The sequence below is a fragment of the Archocentrus centrarchus genome, chromosome 21, assembly GCF_007364275.1.
Source record: "Archocentrus centrarchus isolate MPI-CPG fArcCen1 chromosome 21, fArcCen1, whole genome shotgun sequence".
NCBI lineage: Eukaryota > Metazoa > Chordata > Actinopteri > Cichliformes > Cichlidae > Archocentrus > Archocentrus centrarchus.
Genome location: NC_044366.1, coordinates 1,505,001 through 1,513,954, shown reverse-complemented (window position 1 = coordinate 1,513,954; position 8,954 = coordinate 1,505,001). Strand labels below are relative to the sequence as shown.

The following is an 8,954-nucleotide window of genomic DNA, read 5'->3' as shown; positions in this document are numbered from 1 at the left end:
AGTGTCTGAGGCCCATTTGGAGCATTCTTTTTCCTGTATAGTGTATTCTATGGAGAGTTTTGTATTGTATAAGTTGTAAATTTGGAGTTTTAGTCATTTTGTGTCCAGAAGTTTCATCTGGGTTGATGGAAAGATCTTGCTCCCATTTTGCATTTGGGAGGGAAACTGAATCATTAATTTTTAACAATAGCTTTTATATTTTTGATGACAATTTAGGGGTACAGAGATTTAGAAATTCTGTTACCCACACAGGCATTTCCAAGTTCAGATGATTTAAATTGTCAGTTTACATGGGATAAGTAAGGACTTGGCTATTTTCAAAAATTCCCACCAGGCTGGCAGAGAGGTGTTTATGTTAAGGCTTTCAAAGCAGCTATGATGCTTAATACTGGAGCTAATGAAGGGTAGATCCAAGATTTTTACTTTTCCACAGAGGGCTTGTTCTAGGTCCAACCATTGGCTGTCTAATAAACTTGTTTTGATCCATTTTGAAGCAAATTGCAACCTACTAGCTAAGAAGATATCGGGGTTTTATTTTTTACCCAAAGAATAAAATGACAAATGTTTAAAAGTAAACTCCAGGAAATTAATTAGTAAACAGTGGCTGAAACAAACAACAGACAATTTAATAAATAAATAGATACATTAAACATTAGAAAGTGCCAGACTAACTTCCCAGTCTCAGTGTATCTCATCTTGAAGATTCGGCCACAGTACGTACAATTAAACAACACCAACATCACCATGTTTTGTTATTAATCTGGACAAGATTGCTCTGTATTGATTAAATTGAGAAATCAGAGGAGAAGATGTGCTTTCTGGCTTTATTGCTGATGAGAGGAATCTGAGTCATGAAAACCAGCTTGGACAGGACCAAATGACGAGGGCCAACTTGCAGCACCAACTGGCAGTATAAAGACGTTATGGTTAGTGAGGAACGGGGGCTCAGAGGGGAGAGAGACGGCACACACACACAGGCCTGTCTCTTCCTGAACTCTGAGTCCCACACGTGCATGTGTTATATATTCTGATTCTTTAATATATTAAATGTTTTACTTTTTATTTAAAGTGTTTTAGGTTTCTTCCTTCACAAATAAACAAGCACGCTAACAAAGTAGTGATAAAAATTTGGTAGCTCTAGACCACCATAGCATTTTGGCTTTTGTAAAGTTTTTAAACTTATTTGTAATGGTTTGTTTTTCCATAGAAATTTTTTGATGTTTGAGTCTACAGAAGGTAGACCAAGCAACAGAAGGTTTATTAGGGATCAGTGAGAACAAATTTTTGGCAAGACCATCATTTTAATGGTGGCAATGGTGGCATGAGTGATATAGGTAAACTATTCCAATGTGTGAGATCATCTTCTATTGTTTTTAGTAGAGGAATGTGAGTTAACTGAACCAAGTCTGAGAGTTTGGAGGAAAAAATTTAATATTTCCTGACTTTAGTGGAGTCCTGGAGGTGTTCTGAAAATTACAATTCAGAGGCAAAACTGTTGATTTACTTCAGTTGATAGAGTAATCAGATATAGATGAGAACGTATCTATAAGTGTAATTGTCTTCAAAAGAGAAGCTTGTGAGTTCCCAAGGAAAAGTAATACATCATCAGCATAAAGGTTTATCTTATGGTCTGTATTTTTTTGTTTGAATTCCTTTAATATTTGCATTTTGTCTAATTGCTGCTGCCAGTGGTTCAATAAAGATGACAAAAAGTGAGAGAGAGAGTGAGCAGCCCTGCCTGCCTGCAGACTGAAGCTTTGGGAAATAAGATCATTTGTCCTAATATGCATTTGGGGAGCTGTATAGTGTTCTGATCCAGTTTATGAAGGATGAACCGAATCCAAATTTGTGTAGAACTGCTAATAAAAATTTCCAGTTTACCCGACTGAATGCTTTCTCTGCATTTAAAGAGACAACTGTGGTCTCTAATTTGTTAGTGGAACAGTAATCTATTACATTTATTAGTTGGCGTGTATTATTGGCTTAGTGCTGACCCTTAATAAAACCTATTTGTGTGTGTGACTCTTTTCTGTGTCAGAGACATAGAGACCAGTGCATGATCACTGTTAGTGATAGGGTGAATCTGAGAGTCTATGATGTCCATCATCATGGAGCTGCTAACTAAAAAGTAATCTAAGCGGGAGTGAGAGTGATGTACTGGTAAGAAAAAAGTATAATCTCTCAGAGTGGGGTGATGTAAACGCCAAGCATCACAAAGACCAAAATCCTTCATGTACTGTTTAAGAATGTCTGCAGACTGCCAGTTCCTCTGACTCAGTGCTGTACTGAGCCTGTCAATATCTGCATTAAGTACCAGGTTGAAGTCTCCTATTATAAGTGTGGTGTCAGAGTGATCAGAGAGTGAAGTGAAGAAAGCATGAAAGAAGGAGGGGTCATCAACATTTGGTCCATATATGCTAGCAATACATAAATCTATATGTATCATTTATAGCACTATAATCAGGGGTTACAGGGGGCCAGACTGAGGGCAGATGTCTGTAAGTTGTGCTCGTGGTACTTCAGCATCTTAGCTGCTGAAGAGGAGCGAAAATAAAGGAGTAATTTTAAATGCAACGTATCTAAATGCTCAACAAATATCAGCAAACACGCAAAGTGTGTGCAGTTTGTCACACAGTTGCTACTTTTCCACCGCTGAGGTGCCGGTGCTGAAAAAAATTTCTGGCTAGAACCCTGGGGTTATTTTACAAAAGTACTGCAGCATCTGTGTGCAGCACAGAGGGAAACACAGACAGCGATTAGAGCAAGACGACAAGTACGCACTTTGTGTCCTTTTATCTGTGATGTGAACTGATACAAAGCAGCAAGTTCAGAGTCACACCCTCTATTTATAAACAGGATAAACAGGTTAGTTTGCTGTTCTGTGGTGAGTTTGCTGGATTGGTGCAGAGCAGAGATGAGTTTGAATTTTAGCTGATGAAGTTTAGATTCATTCACTGAAACATCCTCTAAAGAGCTGCTTTTACTTTCTTACTCTGAGCATGTTTTAGAGCCTGTACGTTTTTACTTTTACTTGAGTAAAGAAGTAGATTCAGTACTTTTACCAGTGTGTTTTTTTAACAAAAGTATTTGTACTTTTACTTAAGTACATAATGTCTGTACTTGTGCCTCCTCTGCTTTGCTCAAATTAAGTGAAAAGTAAATTTTCAGAGTTGATCAGTTTAGTGAGTTGTGTTAACGTGATATATGACAATAGAAAAGAAAAAAAAAACCAAGCTGAACAGACAATAAAAGAACAAACTGGCCTGGATCCTCTCTAACATTATTTATTAGGATCAAAACTATAGAAAATGAACACCAATGTTATTTATTCCAAAGCCAGAGATTTTATTCAAAATGCACATTTTGAAGTTTTTCAGTGAACCAGTGCTTGTTTCTGCTCCTCTACATCACATACATTAAACTGCTGCAGGGTCTTCAGATTATGATGATGTCGTCATGCAGATTTTGTCTTTACACTGGGACAGTGGGTGTAAAATTGATTCTGGTTTTTAACAGAGCTTAAATGTGTTTTTCTGCCCTGAAAATTTCATGTGGATCTCTCTGTAGTTATGAAGTTATGAAAGTGAAAGAAATGCTGGAATTATGAGGTGAAAAGCACCTATGTACTTTGAGGTCCTGTAAGTCCAAAAATATTCATAGTATGAGGGTAAAATTTTAGATGGGTTCATTAAAGATACTAAAGTTTTTGTTAAAAAAAAAAATACATCTGACTCTCAGGCGTCCAGAGAAATTCTGTCATATTAGGTTGATTTTATATGAATCACCTCTATACTGCTGCTCAAAGAATCCAGTTCTCCCTGTGAGACACTAGAGGCCCCCACAGGCCCCTGTATGAGCTCCCCTGACTGCTCCTTGTACAGCGGTATGAGTCAGTTTAGTGATATTTCATGCTTCTCTGCCCAACACCATTAAACAAGGTGAAGATGACAGATCAAAAAAAGGAAAAACTGGCATTTATGAAACATATTACAATACATGATACAGTATGTGGCCAAACTGGGACGAAGGGTCACTACAGAGAGGAACTTCCTGCTTCCTGTACACAGAACAGTCTGACAGGTCGTGTCATGCTGGCCTCAGAGACACATCCAGTCTGTCTCACGCAGATGTCAAAGCAGCAGACGGCTCAATAAGTGACCATTTTAATCCACTACAGTTCAGTGTATGAAGCTTATCTATAAACTACATAAAGTTCTCCCTATGAAAATAAGTGCACTAATTAGCATTTATACGTAAAGGTAATTTTTGTAATTACCCTCTACAGAATTTAACCAAAACTTACCAGCAACCAGGAAAAGGCTGTATATTTCAACCCCATGGTAAGCTCCTGTTGTTAGGAAAGTTAGGAAAACATCCAATCAAACACAGCAGCGCAAATTTGCTCTAAAGGCCAAACTAGCCTCTGATTGGTCGTTCCTTCCGATAGAACTAAGTTATGTAACCAATGTCAGCAGGGAGAAAGAGAAGAGCTGATGTATGGACACATTTGTCCTTTGACAAACAAAACGATGTGTAAACCATGTGGGGCGACTATCTCGGGTAAAAACACAACAAATCTTAAACAGCATCTGCAAACCAGTCACCCAGATCTCCATGCAAAGGTCAGCATTTTAATGTCCTGCAGGGTAAAGTGTTTTTCCCAGTTTGTGTTTAGAGAAAATCTCCACACCGCGGTGGATTAGCCTTTATAATCTTAGTCCTGAACACTGCCCTGTACCTTTCAGAGCGTCCTGCTGTAAAACGCTCTATTATCTCAGTAAGGTGGTGTTAATGATCAGGTGTGTGGAAGCAGGTGAAACGCTAATGTTAATATTATTAATAATATTCCATAACTTTGAATAAATGTTTAATTTTGTGTGTGTGTGTGTGTGTGTGTGTATAATGACTAATTGAAGGGAACTGAAGAAAAAGCATTTACATTTTACACCCTTTATATTTTAGTCGACAAAATCGACTGTAGATTTAGTCGACTATATTCTTACCATAATTTCATCAACTAAAACTAGACTAAAACTAAAACTATTCAGATGACTAAATTATGACTAAAACTAAATTACATTTTCATCAAAAGACTATGACTAAAACTAAACCAAGATTTGCTGTCAAAATTAACACTGTCACACACTCCTACTGCAGTTTTTTTTTTAATTCTCTCTTTTTAATTTGATTGTAATTAATTTCAGTCTTTTATTAGTTACTTTTGTTACAGTGTGGGTATTTGTCAAGATTTATGGCATTTGTGTGTAATAACACAAACACAGCAGCCTTAATGAGTCCAGTGCCTCCACACAGGTTGTGTTTCCAAGTTCACAGAAAAGCTAGTGAAGCCTTTTTCACCACCTTTACTTCACTGCACTCCATCATAACATGTTTAAATGAAATCAGAGCTCTGATACCATCAAAGCTCGTTTTCCTTCAGACTGAAATATGAGCCTCATGTGGACATTAGAGGTCACATCAGACGTTTTCTTTAGAAGTGATTTTTTTTGTAACCTGTTTGTGGTTGTTGGACGTAACACGGCTGCAGAGGTTTTTTTCCTCCGTTGATAATTTTCAGTGGGAGGCAGACACGCTACAGGCCGGCTTAAAGCTAATCTTTGTGCATGGATAAACAACAACAACAAGAAAAACATGTAACACTGATTTTGTGCTGAGCCGTCACTTCAAGGATTTTAACTGGACTCCTGGGTACTGACATGATGGCCTGTTTTCTCCAAACCAGCAAAATATCAGGTCTCATGCGCCGCTCACTGCAGCCTGGTTCAAACTTTAACCATCGGTCAGCGGGAGCCTGGGCTCAAACACCCGAATGTGTCACAGCAGCGTGTTCGCCCACTTCACCCAGAAAACACTGAGCATCCAAACAGAGAGAGCCGAGGCAGCAGATCAGCCTCCTCATATAACAGCATCATAGTGTTGTTCTTTCATCTTTTCAGTTTGTCTGCATGATGTTCATTTATTCTGTTTTATTATCATCAGTCAGTCACTTGAATTTACAGCATACGTTAAAGATTAATGCAGCACTAATTAATCACAACATCAATGAATCAGTAACTGAACAAATCTGTACAAACACAAACATTAACGCACAAAATCAGCAGCAAACTCAGAGCTGACGAACGTTTCCACTTTCATAGAAATCTTATTAAAGATCACGTTGTTAATATTTACAGTGTGTACAGCTGCAGCGAGGACGCCCTGCAGATCATTGTAACATGACGTGGCAGCCATCAGTGTGTTCATCTGTAACACAAAGATTCAGTTTATTAAAAAGAGTCCAGCTGAATATGAATCATTTTAGAAAAGCGTCAGCATGCTGTGGCTGCATGAAAGCAGGACATCATCCGTGTCACAAAGGTGTCGCTCTGCAAACACCGAATCACAGATAACTCAGGTCCTACTGACCACGCCCACGATTTTCCTTTGACCTTTGCTTTGAGGTCAAGGTCGCCGAGACTTGAACCCGTCAGAGATGTTCAGTCGATGCATCTGTATCGACTGAACATCGACTGGAAAGGTCATTCTGCAGAGATGCACCCGCCTGTGTGCTCTGAGCTCCACACTCAGTGCTGGTTTCAGCCTCATTCTCACAGCATCCATGTGGTTTCTTTATTCCCCTCAGACAGAAATCCTTTCTTTGCATGTTGCACTGAGACAAGTTCTTCTTGTTGAACCGTTAGCTGAACTCACCTGCATCCTTACCTCTGAAACACTCGCCCTCTGGGATCTCTGGGGAATCACAGCTTTTCCCGCTTCAGTTGCCGTACCTCCTTTTTTGCTGAGCAACAACACGCTCCCATCCAGAGGACTTCCTTATAGGCCTATTACACCATGATGATGCCAAGAATTCATGCAGTGTGTACAGCAGTGTGTACAGCAGTGTGTACAGCAGTGTGTACAGCATGAGCTCCTCCAGCACAAACCGAGTCTTTGGGCTGAACTGGTTTCAGAGATTTCTGCAGCTTCTCTGAATCTTCTGACGATGCTGCACAGATGATAAAATCTGTAATGTTCCCACACTGAGGATCATTATTCTCACACTGTTCAATGTTGAATGTCCTCCTGATGTTCTGCTTCAGTTTACTTCCAATGTGCTGCTTGCATTAAATTTAAAGTGATCACAGAGTTTTCAACTTTCTTTGTGGCTGATTTTTTGTGTTTGTAGGTTATTTATAAATTATTCAGTTTTATGCCTCAAACACGTTTGTGAACACGAGTGTATTCTGCTTCCCCACAGCAGCCTAACGTTTTTGCAAACAGGTGTACAGGTAAGATGGTACCTCGTATGGTGCTGATGATGAAACTGCTTTCCTCCCTGAGGTTCTGCACCATCTGAAACAAACACATGTACAAACATAAAGTCCGTGAGGTCACAGGAGAAATGTTAGGGTACACTGATGATTGCTGTTTCAGGCTAACAGTGGAGACTTCCTGCTCCATCTGTCAGGTTTAAGAATGCGGATACATTTTTATAAAGAAGCTGAATTGTTGTCAGACACCAGCTGCTCATTTCAAAGCAGGTGCTTTCTCTTCCTCATCTCAGTGACCTTTAACCTGCATGTAATCAAAGCCTCACAGATGGAACTCAGAAAGCTTCCTTTCCCCAAACTTTACCGCTCGCCTGCAGAACCTACACAATCATATGCAGATATCTGTGTGCACTGATCAGTGCTGGACATATTTTTACCTCATCAGAGACTAAGACGTGGATCCCGGTGGGCTTCTGTCTGTAGATGTGAGAGATCTGCTGAGGGGTGATGTTGTACAGGGCAGCGATCTTCTCCGACAGGTCCATCAGTGTCAGCTCCTCCAGGTACAGAGCGTGGTAGACTGCAGACATCCAAAGAGTGCGTCAGAGTGCTCGAAGTGTTACTCTGTGGCAGTCTCACTGCTTCATGATGATTTCCTGACATTTTACGGGACATACTCTGTTCATTTCATTTCTCATACTGAGCTTTAGCTCCTCCCCTTTTCCTTCTGATTGGCTGTTCCTCACACACAATATGACATCACACAGAGCCAAGAATCCAAAAACCCAAACAAACGTCGTGTTTGAAGCCAGAGTTTTGGTTCACAGGGATCACTCATACAAACCCTGTCCTCATGATCTGAATCTTTGGTCATGTTTAACGTAACACAGAGAAGAAGTGAAAGCAGAGTTACACTTTAAATTCTGTCAATATGGGACCCTTTAAAATGTCTAAAAACGTGTGAATGGGAATAGATGCCTGCCTGGCCTCAAATCTCCTCTCCTAAATTTCTGATCTGGGTTTCTCGTGGGTATTTCTAAGGACCCCCACACCTCCTCAGTCCTTCATTAACAGGACTGAGGTGGCCTCAGTGACAGCAGGACAGACTGCAGCTGTGCTGGCTGTAACCCTGTGGAAGTGATCGAAGCACTGCTGCTTTGAAATGCAGCAGAACTACAGATGTGGTCGCCATCAATCACATCTGCACAGCGGACAGTAAAGAAGCACAAAGATACACTCATTCAGAAGGAACTTGTTGCCCACTTACCGTCCCCCCCGCCTGGCTTGATGGGAGGTTGATTTCTGGCCTGCTGCTGACACACATAGATGGTAAGACGAGGCTGTATGCACCTGAAAATGTGAGCACAACCTTGAATGCCAGCATGTGTTTGAAGGACCTGCAGCACTAAAGCTTGATGTAGACCTCTGTGTTAAACCGATGAAGAGCCAAAGACAGAGTCTCTGCAGGAGGCCGACGCGGTGTAGCATCATTTCTCTGTAACGCAGAAGCAATGGGTGACACCTGCATCCGTCTTTTATTTACAGTGTATGGCTGAAACTACAAACTGAGCAAGGGAGCCAAACGGAGGGCATTTAATGGACTCAAAATCAGAGGAACCACCCCCTGCTGGCCATCAGAAAGAATGCAGGTTAAAGGCACATCAGCACCTTCACCTTTCAGAC

At 40.4% G+C, this 8,954-nt stretch overlaps 1 protein-coding gene across 4 annotated transcripts in view; it reads right to left on the bottom strand.

The window, feature by feature from the left end:
* Window positions 1–5,948: 5,948 nt before the first annotated feature.
* Window positions 5,949–8,954, bottom strand: part of tfcp2l1 (transcription factor CP2-like 1) — a 22,299-nt gene continuing 19,293 nt past the window's right edge. For 2 of the 4 annotated variants that reach the window (XR_004021699.1, XR_004021701.1), the window contains 4 exons: window positions 8,539–8,766; window positions 7,709–7,851; window positions 7,302–7,353; window positions 5,949–6,264 (listed from right to left, as the gene is read on the bottom strand). Coding sequence is in view for 1 of the 4 variants with exons in the window: in XM_030758493.1 (XP_030614353.1) it covers window positions 6,227–6,264; window positions 7,302–7,353; window positions 7,709–7,851; window positions 8,539–8,621 (316 nt within the window). In the remaining 3 variants the exon portion in view is untranslated. The remainder of the gene's footprint in view (window positions 6,265–7,301; window positions 7,354–7,708; window positions 7,852–8,538; window positions 8,767–8,954) is intronic. The other 2 variants (XR_004021700.1, XM_030758493.1) reach the window with 2 other exon arrangements.